Source organism: Anabrus simplex, chromosome 4, assembly GCF_040414725.1.
Source record: "Anabrus simplex isolate iqAnaSimp1 chromosome 4, ASM4041472v1, whole genome shotgun sequence".
Classification (NCBI taxonomy): Eukaryota; Metazoa; Arthropoda; class Insecta; order Orthoptera; family Tettigoniidae; genus Anabrus; species Anabrus simplex.
In genome coordinates, this window is record NC_090268.1 from 319,505,433 (window position 1) to 319,532,770 (window position 27,338).

Sequence of the window (27,338 nt, forward strand, 5' to 3'; positions counted from 1 at the left end):
TGTGATTACAATTGAGGAGCTATCTGACGGTGAGATAGCGGCTTCAGTATAGAAAGCCAAGAATAATGGCCGAGCGGATTCGTCGTGCTGACCACACGACACCTCGTAATCTGCAGGCCTTCGGACTGAGCAGCCGTCACTTGGTAGGCCAAGGCCCTTCTCGCCTGATGTCATGGGGTTAGGTTAGTTAGGTAGTGGTGATTGGTATTTTAAGGCAAAAGAAACAACATTTTGTGTGATGCGGTAATTTGTCTAATTCGGAAAAAAAATTGTGGTCCCTTGAGATTCTGCTTTGAGCAAGTTTTACTGTACTAGACAATGATATTGATTTCAGCTTTGGTGACAGGCTAAAAGCGAGACATTTCATCTCCAGGATTCCATCCACAACAAGAAAAAATATGCTAGCCAGTGATTTTTATTGTCAAAAAATAGGTGTTGGGAAAGATATAAAAACAATGTGCTCTGCCTGTGGAAATGCGCCCTTCTGCTTCAATCCCTGTTTCGAGGCAACATACTAAACTCAAGATGTAAAGGTAAGATACTGTCATTTGGTCATTAGTAGATCATTTAATACAGGTCTACATTGAAAATTTATTTTTTGCCAAGAGTTGGATTTTATCATTTAGAGAGCTGTGTTAGTGCACCAGACAGGTTTTTTCCAATTCAGAGGGAGCAGGTATCGATCCGTCTTTTATCGAGTGCAGGGGTAGATCACGTGACAGACTGGTTCCCCGAGTGAGGAGTGCGCGTTTGCCGACTAGCAGACGAGCAAACCACAAAACGTCTAAATAGTCAGAGCCAATTACAAGAGACACTGTGAACCAATAATCACCTTTAAAAGCGACATGCCCCGGAGCTAAAGCTATAAAAATTTGTGCTTGCATTAAATCTTCCTCTTCTTGCTGCTTATTCCGTGCTGCGCTGTTGACTACGTACTTGCTGTTCATCGGGACCACGTGGGAATTAATTCAGTCTTGTAGATGAAAATCTACTCGGCTAACTGTGACTGCAGTTATTTGTGATAGAACTTTACGAAGTCTTCTTCTTCTTCATGTGCCATATCCTCGCAGAACGTTGGCGATCAGTAGCATGATCTGTTGTTTGTTCATAGCTATTCTGAACAGAGTAAACTTTGTCACCTCAAACCACTGGCTCAAGTTGCCGAGCCATGATGTCCTATTTCTCCCCGGACCACATTTTCCATTAATTTTCCCTTGGAGTATTACTTGCAGAAGGTGGTATTTACAGTTCCGCATCATATGACCAAAGTATTCTAGCTTCCTTCTCTTGATGGTAGTGAGAATTTCTGGTTCTTTGTTTATACGGTGCAAGACGTCTATATTGGTCATTTTAGCTGTCCAAGGTATCTTTCAGCATCCTTCAGTACGTCCACATTTGAAATGCTTGCAACTTCTTGCACATGTTCTCAGTTAGTGTCCATGCCTCAATGCCGTATAACAGAATGCTGAAAACGTAGCACCGGAGTAGGCGTGTCCGTAGTGAAATGGAAAGGTCGCGGCTTGTCAAAAGTTTTCTGAGTCTCTGAAAGGAAGTTCTGGCCTGCTCAATTCTGCATCGGATCTCGTGAGTAAGGTCCCAGTCATCATTGATGTGACATCCCAGGTATTTAAATGTTGCCACTCTCGCGATCTGTTCCTTTGCTGTTGTGAGATTACCTTGAATGCCATCTTCTTTCCTACTAATAACCATCCACTTGGTCTTCTTTACATTAGGCTTCAAGCTCATTGCACTGCTGGCTTCAGTGACAGCATGAAGTAGTTCCTGTAGATCCTGGAGATTGGTTGCAAGTAGCACAGTGTCTTCGGTGTACCTGATGTTATTTATGATGAAACCATTAACCACAATTCCTTGAGTCTTTCCATAAAGAGCATCTCCAAAAATCGTTTCTGAATAGATGTTGAAAAGCATGGGGGAAAGAATACAGCCTTGGCGAACTCCTTTCATAATTGAGACTTCTTCCGAGACACGACCATCAACTCTTATGCCAGCACACTGGTTCCAGTAGAGATTACCAATAATACGAATGTCCCGTCCATCAAGTCCTAATTCTCGAAGAATGTTCATAAGTTCATCATGGCGGACTGTATCGAAGGCCTTTTCGTATGATATAGATGTTGATTCCCAAAGGGAATCTGAAACATTTGTTCCGAATGAGTAAATTTATAATACCAATAAAAATGGTCCGTTATTAGACATTATAAATTTTCAAGCTAACTCATTCCTGGTTGCCAGCGTTTCGCCCCCGTGTGCTAGGCTGGGCTCATCAAATATTTCAGATTCCCATTTGGGAATGAACATCTATATCATCTGATGGCCAAACAGGCATCAATTTTTGATAATGAGACAAAGTCTCTCATCGTGCATTGACACTGCCGGTGGCTACAATTAGCCTATGCAGTGGCCTCCACGGTATGAACTAGCCAGCATCTTGGTAGGTGTCCAATAACGGACCATTTATATTGGCCTTTTCGTAATCGATGAAACAAGCAAAAACGTCAACATTGACATCTCGGCACCGTTGGACTAATACCTGCAGACTGAATAATGCCTCTCTAGTATAAAAACCATGTCTGAAGCCAAACTGCGGGGTTCCGATATTCTCCTCACATTTATGATAATTTCTCGCATGCAAGACTTTTAACCCTCTTGGAGCCAAGAACCGATCTACTCGGCCGCTCCCCATCAGCTGGAAGAGGCCAGAGCTCTGCCTCCACTCTACTACTGTAAAGTGCCAGGCCGTTTTCAGTGGAAATACATGTATTTAAAAATTCGCGTATATCTACCGGTGTATAGCAAATACCGGCATGAAATTTTCTACATATCGACTGCGTAGAATAAGAAACTGGTTTGGAGTGATATAAAGAGTCAAAAACGTTTTATTATTGATTTATAGTTGTCGAAAACGTTTATTTTTAGGAAGAGAAAAATATTTTCGCACTTTCTCTCTCAATATCTACTTTGAAAAAATAATTTACGATACAAAAGAATATACGTAATTATGTATAATGTATTTCTAAATACAATTCTATAGAATAACTCATTTGAACAAGAAAAATAAAAACGTAAAAAATAAAAATTCAAACATATGTCACTAATAAAAACAAGACAATTTTACTCACCGATAAAATTCGCGTGTATGTGTCGATGTTTGGCAAATACTGACAAGAAATTTTCTACGTGTGGACAACACAGTATTAAAATAATTCTGAATTATTAAATAAGTAAAAAATAGTAGTTGATATTATAGTTTTTGTTTTCAGAAAAAAATAGTTTCTCGTTTTCGGTTGTAGTATATATTAGAAAAATAATTTTAGAATACAACAGAATTTACGAAATTAAGAAATATATGGCACTAAAGCCTTGATTTGCTTTGACCTACTAAGTGACTGCTGCTCAGTTCGGTACCTGCACTTTACGAGGTGAATCATGGTCAGTGAGACAGATCCTCTTAGTAATTATTCTTGGTTTTCCAGACCGGGGTCCTCTCACCCTCAGATATCTCCTCAATTGCAATCACTTAGGGTCACTTCGATTGAGTGAACCTCGAACCAACCCTCAGGACCAGGCGAAAATTCTTGACCTGGGTGGGAATCGAACCCATGACCTCCGGGTGAGAGGCAGGCACGCTACACTTGGCCCGCGGAGACTGGCGTTTAGGTAATGGTAGAGGACTATATGTGACTATAAGGTTTAGCAGAGAGTAAGTGAAAAGTAAATTGAAGTGTGATATGGGCGGAGAATCAGACGGTAGGGCATGTTTAGGTCCAAGAACTTCCTTGAAGGAGATAGGAGGTTGAGGAATGTTGTTGGGTTCATTGGGACAAATTTCCACAAAATGTTCTCCAGAGACATCATCATCATCATCATATTCGTTATCACTAGATTCATCTACCTCCATATTCAGAGTAACTTTAGTGCTGTTAGATACAATTAAACGTCTCTTCTTTAGCTGCGGTGATTCCGCGGACGTGTCCGGTATAATTTCGTCGCTACTCTCTGAACTAAATTTCCTATCGCTATCCGATAAATCATCAGCGTTAAATTCGCACTGTTCTAAATACTACATTAATTTATTGTCACCAATACCTGCTGAAAAATTATCACGTGAATAACATGCCATTTTCCTATCACAAATCTACTCACTGCAAGGAGCAATCTCTTACTGACCGGTTAGCGGTATTTGTAAACACAGGAAACGACTCTTGTGAAAGGTATAACACCCTCTTAGAACTGCCAAAGCAAGGCCAGGCACACAATAACGTGTAGCCCCTTTACTACAGGTTGTAACAAAAGTATGCACTTCACTATAGGTTGCCTCAAAATTACGTATATCAAAGAATTTTAAGCCGGCCGATGTAATCGGCTCTGGCAACTTCCGACTGGATTGTTAACGGCCGACCGGATCGGCTCTGGCAATTTAAAGGGCGGATGCTCGCACTACCGCCTGGCACCAAGAGAGTTAAAGGAGAACAATAAAACTTTGATTTCCAAAAATTGAACTAAACATGTCCTATGTTTTTAATAATTTAGCAATAAAATAAGGATGAGATCCTAATTTTATAATTGCTTTTAAAGTATTCAATAGGTGGAAATCAAAGTTTTATTGTTCTCCTTTAACTGACTTTCAATACGGAAAAATGAGGATAGTATCCTGCAATGTAATGGCCAACCAGGCTAAGTTAAACATTAAGAACAGATTCATAAATCTCAAGGTTAAAATAGGTAAGATCTCGAAAAATATATGGTTTTTGAAGAAATGTTTAAAAGACAAACTTATACCAAAATTTTTAAAGCCTGCACAAAGACGTAATTTATCAACACAAAACTTAGTATACTCACAAAACAAGGTGAATGAAATATGGCTGAAGAATGAAATCAAAATGCATTATAGAAAAAAGTTGTTTTTGAACCTACAACTATACCGCGCTCATTTAGAAATTTCTCAGCAGTTATCCCCTTTAGAATGGGGTTCAATCCAACTGTATGCTAGTGTAAAGCTTGTTGACATACTAGAAAAGAAACAAAAGACTTTAGAAAACATACTTTTCCATTTGAAAGAGAGTAAATTAAATTTGAGGGATCAGCCGACAAGAATAAATAAATCCACTCCAGCTTTAAAAGATGTACCCACTATGATAAATTTGTCTAATACTACTTTCACTGAGAACGAAATAGGTTTACTCAATAAAGGATCAAAATTCAACTGGCCTAATCCAAACATAATAGACGACTTAATAACTACAATAGCAGAAGCAGAGTCGAATGTAAGACAAGTACCAGTAGATTCACAAAATGATACTAGATATGATATCAAAAAGAAATTTCCTACCTTAGTTGAAGAATTAATTAACAACTCAGATTCTACTCAATCTAAACAAATAAATAGTTTAAGAACCAAAATTAAAAATAACAATGTTATAGTAACTAAAGCAGACAAAGGTGAAACTACAGTTCTTTTAAACAAACACGATTACATTAGCAAAACAGAAGCATTTTTTTAAAATAATAATTATGTAATAACTAACAAAGACCCTATAAATAAAATTCAGAAGAATCTAAAGAATGTACTTTAAAATTCTACTTTTCTAACGAACAAGAGTATCAAAAAATGATTAATATGAATACCAAATTACCAACAGCTAAAGCTCTACCTAAAATCCACAAAGCAAATATGCCTGTTAGACCTATAATCAATAGTAGAGGGAGTCCTACTTATAAAATCTCAACATTTTAACACCAATTTTTAAAGAAACATTACAAATTTAACAGCGGTTCAATAATAAACAATTCAATTGAATTTTGCGAAAAATTAAATAGTTTCAGCTTACAACCACATCACAGGATATGTTCCTATGATATAACCAATATGTATCCAAGCATACCTATTAAAGAAACTGTTGAAATCATCAAATCTAATCTAACTAAACAGGGCAAGTTAAGTACGTACGAAATAGAAGAGTTTATAAATCTATTAAATTTTGTTTTAAACAACAACTATTTCAAATTTAACGATAAAATTTACAAACAGATGTGTTTGGGGATGGGTGACCCCATGTCAGGAATTTTAGCAAATATTTACATGGATCATCTAGAGCACAGCAAAATAAAAACAAACATAAAAGGACTATGTTTGTGGTTGAGATACATAGACGATACCTTTATTATAATAGATAGCAAACTTAATGACAGTGATAATATATTAAACTTTTTAAATAATCTAGACCAAAGAGTAAAATTCAATAAGGAGGAAGAAAATAATCATTCATTAAACTTTTTAGATATTACAGTAACACGAACAGAAAATAAATTTAACTTTCAGATTTACAGAAAGCCATCTTACATCCCAATAGCTATTAAAAAAAATTCCCTACACCCAAAATCACAGAAACAAGCCTTCAAAATGCCACTTTCTGAAAATAGTTTAAAGAAAGAATTTCAATTTACAAAAGACTTAGCTTCAGTCAACAGTTATAATATAGATGTGGTCAACAAAATCATTAATAGAGTGAAATCGAAACTAGCCACTAACCTTATTCCGATCAAAACTGAAAAACCAAAATTCGCAACATTTACATTCACCAACCCAGCAGTATATCAAATCACGAATCCGATCAAAAAACGATAAATCAATATTGCATTTAGAACACAAAATACAAATAGAAATATATTTTTCAACCACAATAGTGTAAATTCATGCAACAACAAATACCAATGGTTTTTCTTACGTTGGCCAAACTGGCAGAAGTTTTATAACTAGATATTTGGAACATGTAAATGCAGCTAAACATAACAAATTTTCTGTGATGAATAATCATATGCAAGAAAAAGGACACCATTTTACCACAATAGAAAAAGATTTAAAAATAATCAGAAAGGTCAATAAAGGAAAATTAATGAATGAGCTAGAGAACATATATATCTACCTAGACAAATACTTCAATAGAGATAAAAACCTGAACAACGAAATAGAAATCAAAAACCCATTAATAGAACAAATTCCGAAGTTAATACAAACATTCAAACTCAATAGCACAAAACTGACAAACAATTTTATCCTGAATAATAATAATAGTCAATCTACGAATATACAAACACCCCTCCACACAAATTCTGAACATTCCCCTCCAACAATCACGTCATTCGCTAGAACGCCGCCCTCTGTTACCTTCCCTCCCAATGCCCCGCAGATACGGAGACACACATACAACACGAGGAGCGCAAGTAGTCGTCAAACAGCTGAGTGCACTAATGTAAATGCAGGCAGAAGTAGAAAGGGTAAGTGCTGATCCTTCAACATTAGCTTCTTCAAACTTTTAAACCATCTAACATATTTTAACAAAAATATTTTTCTGTTACAGAGATGTCAACAAACTTACTTTCGTAAAACTCGATGAAGTTACCACTTGCTTATCATCAAAACTTGACTGTCACCATTTGACTGAGTTCTTGCTAACGTTTGTAGAATTGCTCTACACTGTTAAAGTCTACAAGCAAGTCGTGAATTTGAAAAATTGGAAGTTAAATATTTAAAGTACGACAAATTTACAACCTATAATCAACAGTGTGCTTCATTTTGTTAATTTACGGACAAAAAGAATGTTAGTCACGCTTAAACTCAGCTGTTTTGAGAGTGCACTAAGATTTTATATCCATAAGGTACAACGTGTGGTAAAGCTCACGCCAATAGTAACATAAAGATTTTAATATGTGTACTCTAACAAATAATTTTAAGATCTTCAACAACTTTAACAGATTGTAAATGTATTTATACATGACTAACTTGTGACATTGTATTTCAAATATTAGAACAAGATTTTAAATTTTCCAACACTACAAATAGTTCATCATCATCATCATCATCATCATCATCATTTCCCTGTATCCAACTGTAGCCGGGTTGGGGCAAATATGGTTCCTCTCCACTTTCTTCGGTCTTTCCACCACTCCTCCTCCAACACTGTGTCCCAGTCCAGGTTTCTTTCTATAATGCTGCGTTGGATGGTATCCTTCCATCTCAATTGTGGTCATCCACGGCCTCTCCTTCCTTGGATTTGCATTTCCATCACCCTTTTTGGCATTCTTTAGTCTCTCATTCGCTTTATGTGCCCAAACCATCTTAGTCGGCGCTTCTCTATTCTATCATTCATTTTTTCCACTCCAATTTCTTCCCGGATTTTATCATTCCTTATTTTGTCTTGTCTACTCTTCTGTATCATACTCCTCAAGAATTTCATTTCGGCTGCCTGTATTCGACACTCATCCTTCTTTGTCACTGTCCAAGTTTCTGCTCCGTAAGTTGTTATGGGTACGTAATACATCTTGTACATAGTATCCTTTGCTTCCATTGGCACATCTTTGTCCCATAACATATTTCTTACACTATGGTAGAAACAACTTCCAGCTTGAATCCTTTTACTAATCTCAGCATCCAGTCGAGCATTCTCCATTAATTCACTCCCCAGGTATTTAAACGTTATATTGTTTTAATAAGACGACGTATTATATAATGTTTTATATTCAAAAGAATTTTAATAGTTATTATGATTAAGTCAGTTAGCAGGAAACAATAAGTGAAAGTTATAGAATAATGTTTTAACCTTGTTAAAAATGTGTATAGCTGAAGATGTTCAAAAATTGAACGAAACATGTCCTAGGTTTTGAATAATTTAGCAATAAAACAAGGATGAGATCCTAATTTTATAATTGCTTTTAAAGTATTGAATAGGTGGAAATCAAAGTTTTATTGTTCTCCTTTAACTGACTTTCAATACGGAAAAATGAGGATAGTATCCAGCAATGCAAGACTTTTAGAAATACTTTCAGAACGTGGCTCATCAAACTAATTGTTCTAAATTCACTGCAGAATTTTGCATTGGTTGTCTTAGGCAATATTACAAAAGTCGATTTGAGCCAGTCTCGAGGAATGGTTCCACTGCGGTGAATACTATTGAATAGGTCAACTAATAATGAAAGGGATTTTTCTTTCTCAAGCAGTTTCAGTATCTCAGCATACATCTCATCAGGGCCTGGAGCCTTACCATTCTTCGCTGTTCTTATGGCATATTCTACTTCTGCACGTGTGATATCCACACCATCGTCTGCCCAAGCACCATGATCCACATTTCTGTGATCCAAGAACAGATTTTATATTCCATCCATTCCTTCAGTTTCTCTTCTGTGCTCGCTAAGATGTCACCATTCTTATTAAGGAGGACTCCACTACCCTTCTTGTTATATGCACCAGTTACTTGTTTCACTTTCTTGTACATGTTGAAAAAATCATGTTTTGAATTCATTAATTCTATTTCGTTGCATTCCTTAGAGAGTAGTTGTTCCTTTGCATCCCTTATTCTTTGTCATATTAAATTCTGCAAACTTTTGTGCTTTACAGGATCTTTGTTTTTAAAAGACCTTCGCTGGTCCATCAGCTTCAGGATTTCTTCTGTCATCCACGGCTTGTTTTTCCTTCTTCCAGCATCCATTAATTTTACTTGATTTACGTCATTAATTGCACATTTGATGTGATTCCAAGTACCTTCAACATCATTTATATTAACGCTGTTTTGAACTTCCGCAAGTTTTACACGTAGGGCTGACTGAACTTCATCCTTCAGTGCTTGATCTTGAAGCTTCTGAATCTCAATCCGACTAAAACTCCCCTTTAAATGGCATTTCTTCAGCCTGAGATTCATGGAAGCAAACAGTAGGCTATGGTCTGAGTTGATATCAGCACCAGGGTATGTTTTCACACATTTGATAGAATTTCTGAACCACTTGTTAATTGTGATGTAATCAATCTGGTTCCTAATACTGCTGTCAGCATTAGAGGTCCACGTATAGAGGCGACGTGGAGGTAGCTGCAAATACGTGTTTGCTATAATAAGGCCCTCCTCCTGGCATATCTAGACCAGTTGATCACCTCAAGTATTGCTTGCTGGTAGTCACTGACTACATCAGCCTGTCGACTATGGCCGACATTAGCATTGAAATCGCCCATCACAATGTTTATCTCAGATGGTTTGGTGTATGACAGGGCTGCTTCAATTTTCGTGTAAAAATCTTCAACATTAATGTCAGACGCATCACATGTTGGAGCATATACTTGGATGATATTCACTAAAATTGGTCGTGCATTAAGCTGTAATAAACATACCCTAACTGATACTGGTATAAAATTTTTCACAGAATTACTGATATCTCGATGTACAATGAAACCCATGCCATTAAGATGGCGAGGATCGTCATTACCAGAATAGTATACTTGATAACCACTGACCATACTCTTTCGTGATAGGCCAACGCTTTTCACTAATGCCAAGAACGTCCATCTTGAGTTTCGCCATCTTTCTGATGGCATTATGAGTCTTTCCACTTTGAAACAAGCTGCGAACATTCCACGTTGCTATCCTTCTCATGACTGGCCCAGAGATTCTTAGCACCCCCTGCCCACTGAAGGGCTGCCGGGGACTGTGGGCCTTGGTTTCACGTTTTCCAGTCATGCTAAAGATCTTCCTGGAGATTAAATACGAGGTGGTTTCCCGTTGCCTTCCTCGCACAGTTTTGAGACCGCTCACACTACTATGGTTATGCTCCCAAATGTGTGTCACATCACTGTATCAGCCGATACCTTGGCTAACGCCAACGTGCACTAATGGCGAAGCTGCTGCCCTCCATCATTATGGATTCCAGTGGCATTTCCTCCACTGAGGGACCATATCCCTCCCTAAAGGCTGACCTTTTAGGGTGGTCAGGTTATTTCCCGCCCCCCAATATTCGGCATTGAGACACTAGCTGTACGGTCTATCCATATATCATAACAGATTCTGTGGTCTAGGTAATACCAGATATGTAGTGTGGAGTTCCTATATGGATCGTGGTGTCTATGGCAATTATGTTGAATCGGACAAGATGGCTGACACTTAGGGCAAGAGACTATACTTCAAATTTAGTGGATCCAAGTTAAGTTCATTTCTCCACGCGAATATTGAACATTCCGACTGGTGTGTGCATATTTTAATGATTATTGTATTAGTTGCAGCTCAACACTACTCGCACGTGGCGAAGACTCAGCTCGATGGATTGACGTCAACCTCAAGATGAATTCTGCTGCTTCAAGAAACACCGTAATTTCATCGTGAGACATCTACTGCTGCATCTCCATGACCTGCTAAACATGTAAGGCGTTTCTGGCTGGAGAAGGTGACGAACAGGAAATGCCGGAATGATGGACACCTCAACAAGGAATCGAACACCAGCTAACATTTGAGTACCATTTTTAATTGTCTAATATCTTTCTCATCTATGTAAAACTAGATGATCTTTCTTCCCTAGATCATAGTTCTATTAGTTTTTGCAGTAGTTTGAGTTATTTCCATTTTCATTCTCAAGGTGGCAAGGTAGTCGAGTTACACGTGTGACTGGAATTTTGAGATCTATTAGATTAGTTGCTGTAGTTGTTCTTTTGAATGAATTCTCAAGTGTAGGAATTATACATGTCAAAATCATTGACCACGCGATAAACTTAATCTGATTTAGATGTGATATTTGAAATATTGCGAAATGGAGTTGTACCTAATTTTGAGAAGTAGTGTCGAATTGAGTGTCATCTAAGTTCACTTGCAATTCTTTAGGATTGTGTCAGCTAATTTTATGACATTTTCAAGAGGACTGATAGACCTAATAATCACCAATAATAATAATAATAATAATAATAATAATTCAAGTAGAAGACCAGGTTAAAAATACAATTTAATGGTCGTGAGCTATAAAATGATTTATATTCTCGTATAGACTTATCATATTTGATGTGCTCTGTTCATAATTGCGCCTGGAATATTGGTGATCCTGCGGGATATTATTTGAATAATTTGTTGCTTGTGTCTTTGGAACACAGTAAATTGTAATAAATGTGGAGCACGTGTTGAATGCATTTCATGAGTGTAGGGAATAATAATAAAGTGATTAAGGCTCATGAACACTATACTTGCGACTTATTAACCCATGTGATGGTGATGATTATTGAATTGTAATGGAATCTTCGAGTAAATTTCTGAAATTTAGATGGATTGTAGTCATTTTTGGAAAGATTGTTCCAATTAAAGTGATAACTCTAATTCAATCACTAGTCACTAATTAAGTTGATAATGTTACCGGAGATGAGTTCATCTACTGAATCTTATTGACGCGACCATGTTAAAAATAATTGAATTAATTAAGTAAGGATTTGTTTGCAAATATTGTACATAAAATACGTAAAATGCGCAAATGAGATTTGTGTGTGATGTAGTTAGAAATATTTTCATGTGTCCAATTGTTCATTGTGCTCTAATCTGGTCGTGCATTCATCGCGACGATGCAGATTATTTCAGTGTTGGTTTGCCACCATGATAATTTATTTGATGTGTACTTTAAGGAAAAATTTGTTGAGACTAAGGTCAAGTAAGACTAGATTAGAATTTAGTTTTCATTTAATGCTGATTTAGATAAAAGATCGTTTAGTTCACGTATCAGGAAAGGCAAGCGATTTATTAATAAGTCTTCAATTAATTTACATGTGGTTATAATAAAAAATTTCAGTGGATTTATAATTAATATTTTGAAGGATTTCTAATTGATTTCTAAAACTTTAAATGCTGTGCATATAGAAATTAAATGTCTACAAACAACATAATTAACTTGTGAGCTAAGGAGGTAACAAATTATAATAATAATTAATTAATGAATTAATTAATTTGACAAGTGTATCATGATTAGATTGAGAGTTTATCTAATGAAATACATCAATTTTGTGAACACGATCGTGTGATTACCGGAAGTAAATGTTACCCAAACAATTTAATGACAATTAATAATAATAATAACAATTAATTAATTGTGATTTTGAAGTAGACTCAGATTTAATAGTAGGATTTCTACTGATTTCATTAGCGAGTGTTACGTACCTTAAGTAACATAACTGATCATTACCTAACAGTGACCATGTGTTAAAGTTCTAATGAATAAAAGGGAAAATTCAGTTTAATTTTGTTTCTGAAATAACAGGAAAGATAGCTGCCACCTGATTTTTGTAGATAGTATTGTGAATTATAGGAGGCTCAGGTTATATTTTCATTTAAAATTTTTTAAAGGCAGTAGAGGCCTAATCCATCTGATATTATTTGATTTCAGAGCCTAACTGTTGTCTGCATCGATGGAGATCATGTTATTTTTGTAAATCCAATACTGGAAGTCAAGACTCCATGAAAGTAAATGTATTCAAATTCAGCAAGGATATATATATTTAAAGAGTGTTTATGTGAATAAATATCAGAATGTGGTTTCAATTTTTTTTTTTTTTTTTTTTTTGCTTGGTCGTCAACCCTTTTCCCTTAAATGCCTCTAGAAAACAGAAAGCCATGAACAGTCCCCCTTGGGATCTCTCGCTCACTGGCTGGGCTTAGCTCGGCAATAAAGGCGGCAATACAAATATATTTTATTAGTATTTCAAGAAAATTATTTTTACTAAAACATTCAGTAAAATACAATGCATGTTTGATCAAAATAATCTGCAATAAATTTATGTCCATGACATGCGGTGGGCATTTCCTGCTCGACGACAATTCATCGTCCATAACGGGGAGCAGGTTAAACACCCTCAAGTGTCACTGATCTGAGCTCAGATCAAATCCAACTGAGTTACTGAGATTGGCCTCTATAAAACTAAATCTTGGCATGAATGAAAATAAAAGCTTCAGGAAAATTTCTTACATCACAAAGAATTACACAATGAAGAACATGCCGTAAGATTTACTTACCTTGAATAGTACAGCATGATAACAAAAGATATCATGAGGCATCAAGTTTTCTCGAGCAAATTTCTGCCCATTTAATGATATTTTTCTGGCTTCATCGTCATTCTCTTTAGCCCACTTAATAAGATCTACTAAATTACTCAAATCACTTTTGAATGGAATATAATGCTTCCATGGTTCTAATTGATGATAGAAGAATTCATAGTATTTGGAGTCTTGCTTGAACAGAAGTGAATCTCCCACCAGCAAGTATGGAACTCTGTAGGCTGCTACAGTTCCATCAATGTTCACTTGATATTTATACTAGAAAAAAAGGAGAGAAACTATCAAAAATTAGCATCTAACCAACATAAAAATGATGGTATAATTATATTTTCAGAAAATATTGTAAAGATCTGACAAATGACTTATAAAATGTGCATGCTGTAAGTTGGTTAATTCAGCACGGAGGTTAAGCTGGGTTATAGTCATTTACCAATGTAACTATTTGGTGGGTCATAAAAATTGTAAGATAACTAGGGTTCAAATATACATTTTTTATTTCTCCCAAATTTGAATGCTTAATCAATTATTAGCATACTACTGCCATACATACAGTGTGTTTCAATGTTATTTGTACAACCTGCGGGGGTGAACAGAGAACACTAAAGCAATGAAGCATGCATAATTAACTTGCTTTTCTCTGCAGCTGCATGTGGTAGTTTCACCGAAAGTCTTCAACTTCAGACCTGGGCTCCAATAACATTTAGTCATAGCACTGACCAAAGGTATAGAACCTTTTTAAACATCTTTTTAACACAACTTGAATTACATTTTCAAAAAAAACTTGCAGTAATTAATGAAACTTCAAAAAAGCCATGGATCACAAAGGGTATACGGATTTCAAGTCAAAAATGTAAATTATTAAGTAGATTAGCACAGCAGAGTTGTGACCTGGAATTTTGCAAGTATGTTAAAAACTACAAATCAGTCTATTGAAGAGTTCTTAGGGCGACTAAGATAATGCGCAATAACAAGAAAGTTAAAGACTTGTGCAATAAATCACGAACCATATGGAATGTAATCAAGGGAGAAACCAACAGACACGCAGTTGGAAATAAAGTTGCTGCCATAAAAAATGATAAGGAATACAAATGAATGATCCTCATCATTTGGCTAATTATATAAATGATTTCTTTCTATCCCTACCATACAAACTTGAAAATGCAAATAAATCAGATTTATTACCAGAACTCCCAACCTTTGTGCAAAACTGTCCAGTGACAGAATTGGAAGTTCTCAAAACATACAGTCTTTGAAGAATAAAACATCCACAGGTGTAGATGAAATTCCCACAAAACTCGTCACGAAATGTGCTCCTTATCTGGTACAACCTTTAACTTATCTCATCAATGAATCATTTTTTTGTGGTTAGTTTCCTAATCTCTTAAAAATAGCTAAAGTTATCCCAGTTTTTAAAAGTAGAAACTTACACGATTTACATAATTACAGACCAATATCAATACTTACTATTATTTCAAAAATATTTGAATGTGCTATGAAAGATCGGCTTACTAAATTTTAAATCAAATGTAACTTGTTAAATAATGTACAACACGGGTTCAGAGCTGGCGGAAGTACTTTGTCTGCTTTATCACATTTTACACAGTTGGTCGTAAATGCTCTTGATAATGAAGAAACTGTGATAGGACTACAACCTGTGATATTAAAGTTTGGTGAATAGTCCTGTACTATCAACGTAGATGAACAATGCACGACAGTGACCTTACTGTCCTTTGAAATAGTCCCCTCCCATAACTATGCACTGCTGAGGTCGACGGTACATGTCCTGGAAACTTTGCGAGAAGGCTTCCTTTGGAATGGTGTTAAAATCCTCGTCACGTTTCGTTGGATGTCAGGAATATCGTCAAATCTCTTTCCTTTCAAAGTGTGTTTAAGGTGTGACTTTTCGGCTCTGACGCTTTTCCGACGAGGGGATCCCGGAGAACGCCATCCCATGCTTTGCCCGCTTTGTTTCAGGGTCGTACCTGAGAACACCAAGTTTCATCCTCAGTGACAATAGAGTTCAGAAATGTGGTGTCGTATCCACCGTTTCGACAAAATCCTGTGAAGCCTCTAAACGTGCCTGCTTCTGATCATCAGTCAAGTGATGTGGCACAAGATGAGAACACGTTTTCCTCTTCCCTAACTTCTGGGTAACGATTTGTTGCACGAATTCACGGTTAATCTGCAGTTCATCCGCTATCATGCGCACAGTTAATCACTGATCAATCGTGATTAATGTCCTCACCTTCTCAATGTTTTCATCACTTCCGCTATGGGGGTTGTCAGAAACACTTTCCCAGCGTCCTCAAAAACGGGCGAACCACTCGTACACACACTTCAAGGACAGTGCTTGATCTTCATAAACACATACCAGCATCGCATGCATTTCTTTCGGTGTTTTCCCAAGCTTAAAACAAAACTGTACATTGATCTTTTGGTCGTTCATATTCCTGTTCACAGTTCAGAACCAACGCACTAAACACGCACTGTGTCAAACAAGTCTTACACGGCACACACGATGCTCAACTGAACAACGTTGGGAGCAAGTGGTCAAAACCTGCTGCTACACAGGTGCAGCGTTGTGTGTCGCCATTGTTGCCGGATCGACCGTTCTGACTTCACACACCGAATTTTATTGTCACAGGTTGTATTTCTTGACCTTTCAAAGGTATTTGATACTGTTGATCATGAAATATTGTTGCACAAATTATATCAGACTGGGGTTAGAGGAATTGTTAACGATTGTTTAGATCACACCTGAATAAACAATCCCAGTTTGTTGAAATTAAACATTGTAACAGTAAAGGACATAATGGAACATATTACTCTCAGGTAAAAACATAAGACTTAGGTACTCTGCAGGGTAGTATTTTGAGGCCAGTTCTTTTCTTGATCTTGTGAATGATCTTCCTCACAATAATGAAGTAGAAACTGCAGTTCTGTATGCTGATGATACAAACATAATTATTAATATTCCTGACCCTATGTCTATAGAAAGTGCAGCAAATGCAGTCCTGTCGAGGTTAGAATCATGGTTCAGGAAAAACAAATTAACATTGAACCTAAAAAAGACCCAATACATGGAATTCAAGGCACCTAACTACCATGAAAAAAATACGACCTTATATTAAATATTAAAAGCCCTTGGTTGTGGCATCATACACAACCATTAACCCGGCTCAAGGGAGATAGGGTCACCTCCTCTATCCTTGTCTGGCGCATCTTGTTGCGGGAGTGGATATCCTCCACATCAGTAGGCCGGTGTGAAGTAGAGCTAAGTTCAGGCAGGGAACCAGTCTCACGGGGTATAACGTGGAACCCACGCCCAGGTTTTCGGGTGAAGACCGTAACAGCATCTTAGGAAGAGAAGGAGACCTTCGGAATGGCAAAGATGGTGGATGAGGCAACCCATCTTCTCTGGGGAAAATTAGAAGAGGAAGCCACTGTTTTGTGTAGAAGACGGATCTTCAAAGGCTAAGGGAATAAACTCTGAAGGAAAATCCTCAGATGCGTTAGGCTTAGCAGGAGAGCAGATGAGTAAATGTGTACTTGCTTTCAACTATAATAAAAGCCTCAGAAAGAAGTTGAAAAATGGAAATGGAACTGACAATTCTCTAACTACAGTAGCACAGCATGATGGTACTGCTGATGTTCATGCAACTGTTAGATCAGAGAACAAAACCCGATTTAGAACAATAACAATTTTTAAAATGAATGGGATGGAAAATGAATTGATAGATCTAATAGAGAGACGAAAACTCAACATCCTATGATTAAGTGAAGTAAAAGGGAAAGGAATGAAGAAACTAAGAAAGGGGTACACCTTGTACTGGATGGGTAACAGTAAAGAGAAAAGAAATGGAGTGGGATTTGTAGTGAATCGGAATGTTGAACCAAAAGCTGAAGTTGAGTATGTAAATGAAAGAATTATAATGCACATACATGTAAACAAGGAACTTTTGAAAATAGTACAGGGGTATGCTCCACAGACAGGATGTAGCGTGAAAGAAAAAGATGATTCCTCAATGAACTGGAAACACATATTGTTGGAGATGGGATCATGATAATGCGAGATCTGAATGGGGAACTTATAGAATGGGATATGAGAATGTTCTGGACCCGCATGGGTATGGCGATAAAAATGAAGATGGAGAGAGATTGTTAGACTTCTGTATCAGAAATAACCTTATAATAAAGAACACATGGTTTATGAAGAGGAATAGCCATAAGATCAGCCAATATAGTTGGGATGGACAGTATGGAACACTCATCGATTTTATAATAACAGACCGAGAATGGGTAAGATACATCATGAATACAAAGATAATCCCCAGTGAAAGTATGGAAGGTGATCGTAGATTATTAATTGTGGAATTAAAACAAGCAAAAACCCCTAAAATTGTACTGAAGAAGAAACCAAAGATCAGGCTTTGGGAATTGGAGGAGGAGGATAAAAGAATGGCATTCTGAAATTGGATAAAAAGGAAGTTGCCTAACATGGAAATACCAAGTGGAGAAGAAAAGTGGGACAATTTAAGATGACATTTGTGGAAGCAGCAAAGGAGGGACGCGGGAAAACAAAAGCAAAGGTTAAGGGAAAAGGGACATGGTGGTAGATAGACAAAATAAAATAAAAAGAAAAGGACAAGGAGAAGAAAGAAATGGATAAGGGACAGCAAAAAACGTATCAGAGGGATGAGAATAAGATAGAAAGGTTACATGTGGAATACAAAAGATTGAAACTACAAGTAAAGAGGAGTAGCATGGAAGAAAAGGAGAAATGTTGGGGAGAGTTTACCAACAAAATTAAGCAAGATAGTCGAGGAAATCAGAAACTATTATACAGAGTAATAAAATCGAAAAGAATAAATCATGAAAAAATAAAGGCATTAGAGAGAGAAGATGGATCCATAGTACATGACGAAAAGGGTCTTCAGAAGGTGATGGTAAAGTATTTTGAAAAACTTTATAATAAGGATAACTGCTCGGAGGAAGAAGGAGATAAGAAAATGGAAATAACAGATGGAGAAAAAGAAGAGAACCCGATAACATAGTTGGAACTTGAAAGGGCAGTGAAAGCAATGACCAAAAGTAAAGCAAGCAGAAAAGACTAATTCAATGCTGATATGATTAAGGCAGCAAGAAGCATTGGACTACAGTGGCTATAGCGAGCCCTCAATGTCATATGGAAGGATGAAAAGATACTTGAAGATTGGCAACAAGGAAGCATTGTACCATTGTTCAAAAATGGAAATAGGAAGAAATGTGAAAATTATAGAGGTTATCACATGGGCTAAAAATAATGGAGAAAGTCAAAGACAAAAGACTGAGGGATATAACAGATAACAGTTAGAGGAAGAACAATATGGCTTTAGACCGAATGGATCAACAATAGACTTGATATTTACAGTGTGAACGATAACGGAAAAACATCTGGAAAGGAACAAGGAAATCATCTTTGTATTTTTGGGTTTGGAAAAAGCTTATGAAACAGTTATGAGGAAACATGTATTGGAATGCTTACTGAAAAGGAATGTACCAAAATCATTAACAAGATAAAAATGTTGTATCATGAGAGTAAAAGCCGTGTACAAGTGGGGAATGGTGACTCTGAAACATTTGATTTAAAAAAAAAAGTCTCAAGCAAGGAAGTGCACTGTCATGATTATTGTTTATTATATTGATGGATAAAAATCGTAAAATGTGTAAAACAGAGTATCAGTAGTGATAAAGTGAATGCTTTGGTATTTGCAAATGATGTGGTGATTTGGGGAAAGAGAGAAAAGGAAGTACAAAGGAGACTGACATTTGGAAAGAAAATCTGAAGGAGTTTGGATTGGTAATTAGTAAAAAGAAAACTGTAGTCATGCACTGTGGAATAGAGAAAAAGAGAAGCCAAGTGAACATATATGGAGAACGGTTAGAGAATGTAGAACAGTTTACATATCTTGGTAGCATTATTAATGGAAGAAATGAAATAAACTCTGAAATTAATAACAGACTAATTAAAGGTACAACATTTTATCATCAAGTCAGAGAGCTTTTATGGGTTGACAAAGTACCCAAGCGAACAAAATTAACATTATATAAACAGTACTTTATACCAATTGCAACATATGGACTAGGAATTCTGGTAACTAATAAGAGACAAGATAGTAAGATCCAAGTAGTAGAAATGCAACTTTTTAGAATATTGGTTAAAAAGACAAAAAGAGATAGAATTCAAAATATTATAACCAGAGAAGAGCTAAATATAGTACCATTAGTACAGAAGATATAGAAAGCAAGACTGAGATGGTTCGGACATGTAAAAGGAACGGGAAAGGAACAGGTAGCAAGAAGGGAATTGGAAAGAGAAGTTAAGGGAAAGAGACCAGTTGAAAGACCGAGAAGAAGGTAGATGGATCAGATCTGGAAGGACATTAAAGAAGCTGGATTGGATGTGGCAGAAGTAATGGAGCAGGAAAAGTGGAAGGACAGAAAGGAGTGGAGGAGGCTTGTTAACCACACCTGAGCGATTGGAGTGGGACACTGATGATGATGATTAAATGCAAATGCAATTGAAAATATGTTGACCACAAATGTTTTAGGTGTCCATATAGATGAAAAATTAAGATGGGATTGTCATATTTAAAAAATAGGGAAGTCTCTGAGTTCTATTTGTTTTGCCTTAAGGATTTTGTCTAATAGTTGTAGTGAAGAATATGTTAGAATAGCATATTTTGGATATTTCTATTCAGTCATCTCTTATGCTATTGGTCTCTGGGGCTGCTACAAATCAAATGTTGATGTTATTTTTCGAATACAGAAACGAGCTATCAGAATTATACTGAGACGTAACAGGTTAGATAATTGCAGACCATTATTTAAGAGACTAAGGATACTCCCAGTGCCAAGCATATACATCATGCAATGCATTCTACACATGAAAAAAAAAAAAATGATCACTTCAGAAAGAATTTTGACAATCACAATTAACAGACGCGAACAAGAAATAATATTTTTATCGAGCACAAGAGTAAAACCATTGCCTTGAGACATGTAGACTCTGTTGGAATCAGATTATATAATAAGCTTCCAAATAAGATTAAAGATATTAGTCCTGTCAGTTCATTTACCAAAGCTTTAAATAAACTCCTGCTGAGTAGCTGCTTCTATAGTACAGAAGAATACATGATGAAGTGCTGGTAATGATGCTAGCACTTATTAACTTATAAACATTCTTAATATCTAGTATAGCCTTAAAAATATGTTGATGTCACATTGATTATGAACGTATTATTAATACCACACTCATAGATTTTTATTTTGTACTGAAAATATTGATTATTAATATTATTTATTATTTTTTTAAATTAGGATGTGATGTCCTAACATTGAGGTATTTGGTGTTCTTGTTTTCTTTTTTTCCTTTTTCTTCTTTTCAAAATGTTCACTATTGTGCATATATTATTGTTAGTAATAAGAAATCACTTGACAACTCCTATACTATTGGTGTATTTCAAAATATGTACATTGTACAGTCTGTGGAAGCTAAATAAATGAATGAATGAATGAATGAATGAAAAAAAGGAGAAAAGTTCCCATAAATGCAGGTCCAGAAACCAATCGTTTTTGAGATATGTTGTAATAACATTTACAACTGTTAGACCGTTGTTCATGCTTTGTGTTCTACGAACCATGCTCAATATTGAATATCAAATAGCATCTTGCATTTGTATCAGCATTTGAAGAAGTTGTCATGGTACCTCACACATTCTTAGCTGTATAAAATAGTTTCAACAATTAAACTTATTCTTTATATTCTATGTTGCTCTCATCCTATTTGCAATTATAAATTATTACATTTTCAGTTATAGTATCCCCATACTGACTGACAAGCCCTGACTTAGAACAAAATCCATAATCTGAAAGTGATAACAACCTTTTTTCAATTTTTTGATCACATGTTGTTGTTTGAGTCATCAGTACATAGACTGGTTTGATGCAGCTCTCCATGCCACCCTATCCTGTGCTAACCTTTTCATTTCTACGTAACTATTGCATCCTACATCTGCTCTAATCTGTTTGTCATATTCATACCTTGGTCTACCCCTACCATTCTTGCCACCTACACTTCCTTCAAAAACCAACTGAACAAGTCCTGGGTGTCTTAAGATGTGTCCTATCATTCTATCTCTTCTTCTCGTCAAATTTAGCCAAATCGATCTCCTCTCACCAATTCGATTCAGTATCTCTTCATTCGTGATTCGATCTATCCATCTCACCTTCAGCATTCTTCTGTAACACCACATTTCAAAAGCTTCTATTCTCTTTCTTTCTGAGCTAGTTATCGTCCATGTTTCACTTCCATACAATGCCACGCTCCACACAAAAGTCTTCAAAAACATCTTTCTAATTCCGATATCAATGTTTGAAGTGAGCAAATTTCTTTTCTTAAGAAAGCTCTTCCTTGCTTGTGCTAGTCTGCATTTTATGTCCTCCTTACTTCTGCCATCGTTGGTTATTTTACTACCCAAGTAACAATATTCATCTACTTCCTTTAAGACTTCGTTTCCTAATCTAATATTTCCTACATCACCTGCCGTCGTTCGACTGCACTCCATTACTTTTGTTTTGGACTTATTTATTTTCATCTTGTACTCCTTACCCAAGACTTCATCCATACCATTCAGCAACTTCTCGAGATCTTCTGCAGTCTCAGATAAAATAACAATATCATCGGCAAATCTCAAGGTTTTGATTTCCTCTCCTTGGACTGTGATTCCCTTTCCAAATTTCTCTTTGATTTCCTTTACTGCCTGTTCTATGTAAACATTGAAAAGGAGAGGGGACAAACTGCAGCCTTGCCTCACTCCTTTCTGGATTGCTGCTTCTTTTTCAAAGCCCTCGATTCTTATCACAGCAGACTGATTTTTATACAGGTTGTAGATAATTCTTCGTTCTCGGTATCTGATCCCTATCATCTTCAGAATCATAAATAGCCTGGTCCAATCAACATTATCGAATGCCTTTTCTAGATCTACGAATGCCATGTACGTGGGCTTGTCCTTCTTGATTCGATCCTCTAAGATCAGACGTAAAGTCAGGATTGCTTCACGTGTTCCTACATTTCTTCTGAAGCCAAATTGATCTTCCCCCAACTCAGCTTCAACTTGTTTTTCCATTCTTCTGTAAATAATACGTGTTAAAATTTTGCAGGCATGAGATACTAAACTAATAGTGCGGTAGTTTTCACACCTGTCAGCACCGGCTTTCTTGGGAATAGGTATAACAACATTCTGCCGAAAATCGGATGGGACTTCTCCTGTCTCATACATCTTGCACACTAAATGAAATAACCTTACCATGCTGGTTTCTCCTAAGGCAGTCAGTAATTCAGAGGGAATATCATCAATTCCAGGTGCCTTGTTCCTATTTAGGTCACTCACAGCTCTGTCAAACTCTGACCTCAAAATTGGGTCTCCCATTTCATCAGCATCAACAGCCTCTTCATGTTCCAGAACGAAATTATTTACATCGTTACCTTGATACAACTGTTGGATATGCTCCTGCCATCTTTCTGCTTTGTCTTCTTTCCCTAGAAGTGGCTTTCCATCTGAGCTCTTAATATTCATGCACCTAGATTTCCTTTCTCCAAAGGTTTCCTTGATTTTCCTGTATGCAGCATCTACCTTTCCCAGGACCATACAGCCTTCGACATCCTTGCACTTCTCCTTCAGCCATTCTTCCTTAGCTACCTTGGACTTTCTATCCACTTCATTCTTTAATCGCCTGTATTCTTTTCTGCCCTCTTCATTTCTAGCATTCTTGTATTTTCGTCGTTCATCAACCAGGTCTAGTATCTCCTGAGTTATCCACTGATTCTTAGTTGATCTTTTCTTCCTTCCTAACATTTCTTCAGCAGCCCTACTGACTTCATTTTTCATGACTCTCCACTCTTCCTCTACTGTGTTTCCTTCGGCCTTTTCATTTAGTCCTTGTGCAACATGTTCCTTGAAACGATCCATCAGACTCTTTTCTTTCAACTTGTCTAGATCCCATCTTTTTGCATTCTTTCCTTTCTTCAATTTCTTCAACTTCAGATGGCATTTCATGACCAACAAGTTGTGGTCAGAGTCCACGTCTGCTCCTGGGAAAGTTTTGCAATCCAACACCTGGTTTCTGAATCTCTGCCTAATCATAATGAAGTCTATTTGATACCTTCCAGTGTCTCCAGGTCTCGTCCATGTATACAGCCGTCGTTTGTGGTGTTTGAACCAAGTATTGGCGAGGACTAAATTATGGTCAGTGCAGAATTCAACCAGCCGACTTCCTCTTTCGTTCCTTTGTCCCAATCCAAATTCTCCTACTGTGCTACCTTCTCTTCCTTGGCCTACCACTGCGTTCCAGTCTCCCATCACAATTAGATTCTCGTCACCTTTGACATATTGTATTACATCTTCTATCTCCTCATATATTCTTTCAATTTCTTCATCATCCGCTGAACTAGTAGGCATATAGACCTGCACTATTGTGGTGGGCATTGGTTTGGTGTCTATCTTGGCGACAATAATTCTTTCACTATGCTGGTCGTAGTAGCTTATCCGCTGCCCTATTTTCTTATTCATTATTAAACCAACTCCTGCATTACCCCTGTTTGATTTCGTGTTGATAATTCGGTAGTCGCCTGACCAAAAATCCTGTTCTTCCTGCCAACGTACTTCACTTATACCAACTACATCTAACTTTAGCCTATCCATCTCCCTTTTCAGATTCTCTAACCTACCACAACGATTCAAACTTCTAACATTCCACGCTCCGACTCGCAGAATGTCAGTATCCATCTTCCTGATGATCGCCCCCTCTCGTGTAGTCCCCACCCGGAGATCCGAATGGGGGACTAGTTTACCTCCGGAATATTTTACCCGGGAGGAAGCCATCATCAGTACATCTTTCATACAGAGAGAGCTGCATGTCCTCGGGAGGTGGTTACGGCTGTAGTTTCCCGTTGCTTTCAGCCGTGTAGCAGTATCAACACAGCTAAGCCATGTTGAGTATTATTACAAGGCCGTATCAGTCAATCATCTAGACTGCCGCCCTTGCAACTACCGAAAGGCTGCTACCCCCCTTTCGATGAACCATTCGTTAGTCTGGTCTCTCAACAGATACCCATCCGATATGGTTGCACCTGCGGCTCGGCTATCTGCATCACTGGGACACGCAAGCCTCCCCACCGCGGCAAGGTCACATGGTTCGCAGAGGAGGTTTGATCACATATCTAGTGTTAATTCTAGACCTAATATGCGCAATCAGAGTCCCGACCAGAAGTAGAAGGGACACTTTCATTAAATCAAAATCAATCAGTCGGCTCGTTCCCCTCCCTTTCCTTCCTCCTTCTAACTTTCCCTGTTCTCTTCCCTCCCTCCCATAGCTCCCCTCTTGTCTCCTTCTCTGCCATGCCATAACAAGTTCAAAGCTACTGTTGACAATGACAGCTATGCTAGGTGCTCCCACAGCAACCTCGAAGGGTAAATTTTTGCTTTCTTTTTTCTACTTGCTTTCCCGTAACTTTTATATCAATTCGTATTAAATTTTAAAAAAAATTCCTTTAGATATCGCCCATTATGGGCAGATACGACTTTCTTTGCAAAACATCGGGATATCCTTCATTAATTATAACTTAAAGAAGATTGAACCTTTTATTTATACAGTAGTCAGCATGTACCTTAACAGTTAATAGAATTTACCTGTATCAATACTGTGTTAATTTCATTTTTTTTAAATGATACAAGTCTTTTTAATATTCATATTTTTATAATGATTTTCTTGCAGGATTACTAGACAATGACATTTTATGTCACTTTCATTTGATTAAGTGTCAATTTGAATTGCAGCTACACTGAATTATCTTTAAATATCAAGTTATACGAATTCTGAGACCAACTATAGTCTCATTTTGGAACTCAAATCCACAAGACCATTACTCCAAGTATTAAAAGTTTGAACTTTTAAATGTGTATATTGTAATCTTAACATATGGGATTCAACCCCATTTGATTTTAATGATATTGTGTCCTAATAATTTATGGTGAATAGCTGAGGATGACTGCAATGAACAGCCGAAACTAGTACTATTCCATGATATAAACTACAGTATGTATTCATCAGGTGGAAGAATAAATTAAAATTTGTAAAAATGTAAATAAAACAGGCTGATCTTATGGTGACGGTATAGGACAGGACAGGACTAGGCCTTAAATGAGGAACAGTCCCAACATTAGCTTAATGTGAAAAATGGGGAACCATCAAAAACCATCTTCAAGACTGCCGATAGTGGGGTTTGAGCCCACCATCTCCCGAATACAAGCTAATGGCTACGTGATCCAAACTGTCTAGTTAACTCGCTCTGTAAATCCAGTATAAAAGACTCCAAAATCTTCATCTTCCACCATAGACAGAAGGTTAGGATATGTATTAAACAACTGTGAAGTAGCTTTTCCAGCATCTTTTTCTGTATATCGCTCCTTTTCTTTTGTACTGGTAAAAATTACGATAGCAACTGTTGCTGCACTACCTCACAGGTTCCAGTCCATGAAAAAGTATCAGGAGGCACAGGTTACACATGATGGGACTTGTGACGGCTTTTCAGGACCTGATATTTGAATACCTTATCAGAACTACATGAACCGGTAGAATTTTTAAAATTATATTTTATTATTATTATTATTATGTTATGACCCTGGGTCATGATGCGCCCTTCCATCTTCTATTATGGAGCGAACAGACTCGTGTCGAATCTGTGACCTCCAAGAGAGAGGGTTCTTGAAAAATGTATTAAGATTCAAGAGAGTGTATCCCAGCATCAAGAAATAACAGTGCTTCGAGTGTATAGTGATACGAGTCATAATTCTATTTTGAGGTAATTAACATACTGATGTATAAAACTCAATATAAAAGTAAAGCTTAGTGGAAACAGACGGAAGTGCAATGTGGTGAAATATTGTGTCAGTGGCTATAGAGCGTTCCAACCTTAAATTGCAGTACAGCGTAGATGGAGCGCGCTGTTGCGAAATAGACTCGTGAAGATCACGCTTGAGTGTGACTCAAACAGGGCGTCACAGTTCCACATTTTTCGTTTGTAATTTTCTAATTTTAAGTTCATTCATTCATAAATTAATATTTGTAGGATGGTAAAATAAATACAACATACCTTAATCACTGGCGTTGCTCTCAGACATTGGATGTACACCTTCTATCACTTTTGCAAGGCCTGATGTTCCCGCTTTGGACGAAGCGGGTTCGGGAGATGAACTTGAGGATGAACCGGACGATGAAGAAAGTCGTATTAAAAACTTTTTATCGTTGATATTGTCCTGTAATTCGTCTGCTTTCCACAAATCTTTTTCATTTTTCTTTACTTCGTTCACGTAATTTGTCCAATTGTCTTATGTTCTTATACGCAGCGGTTATTGCATTTTCCATATCATTTTTCTTGAATGA

General features: G+C 36.9%; 1 protein-coding gene across 1 annotated transcript in view; it reads right to left on the reverse strand.

Annotated features, from left to right (window-relative positions):
* LOC136871935 (protein O-glucosyltransferase 2) overlaps positions 1 to 27,338 on the reverse strand; it is a 172,703-nt gene that overhangs the window by 22,961 nt on the left and 122,404 nt on the right. Inside the window, exon 6 of the mRNA XM_067145675.2 lies at positions 13,815 to 14,114. Coding sequence (XP_067001776.2) covers positions 13,815 to 14,114 — 300 coding nt within the window. The remainder of the gene's footprint in view (positions 1 to 13,814; positions 14,115 to 27,338) is intronic.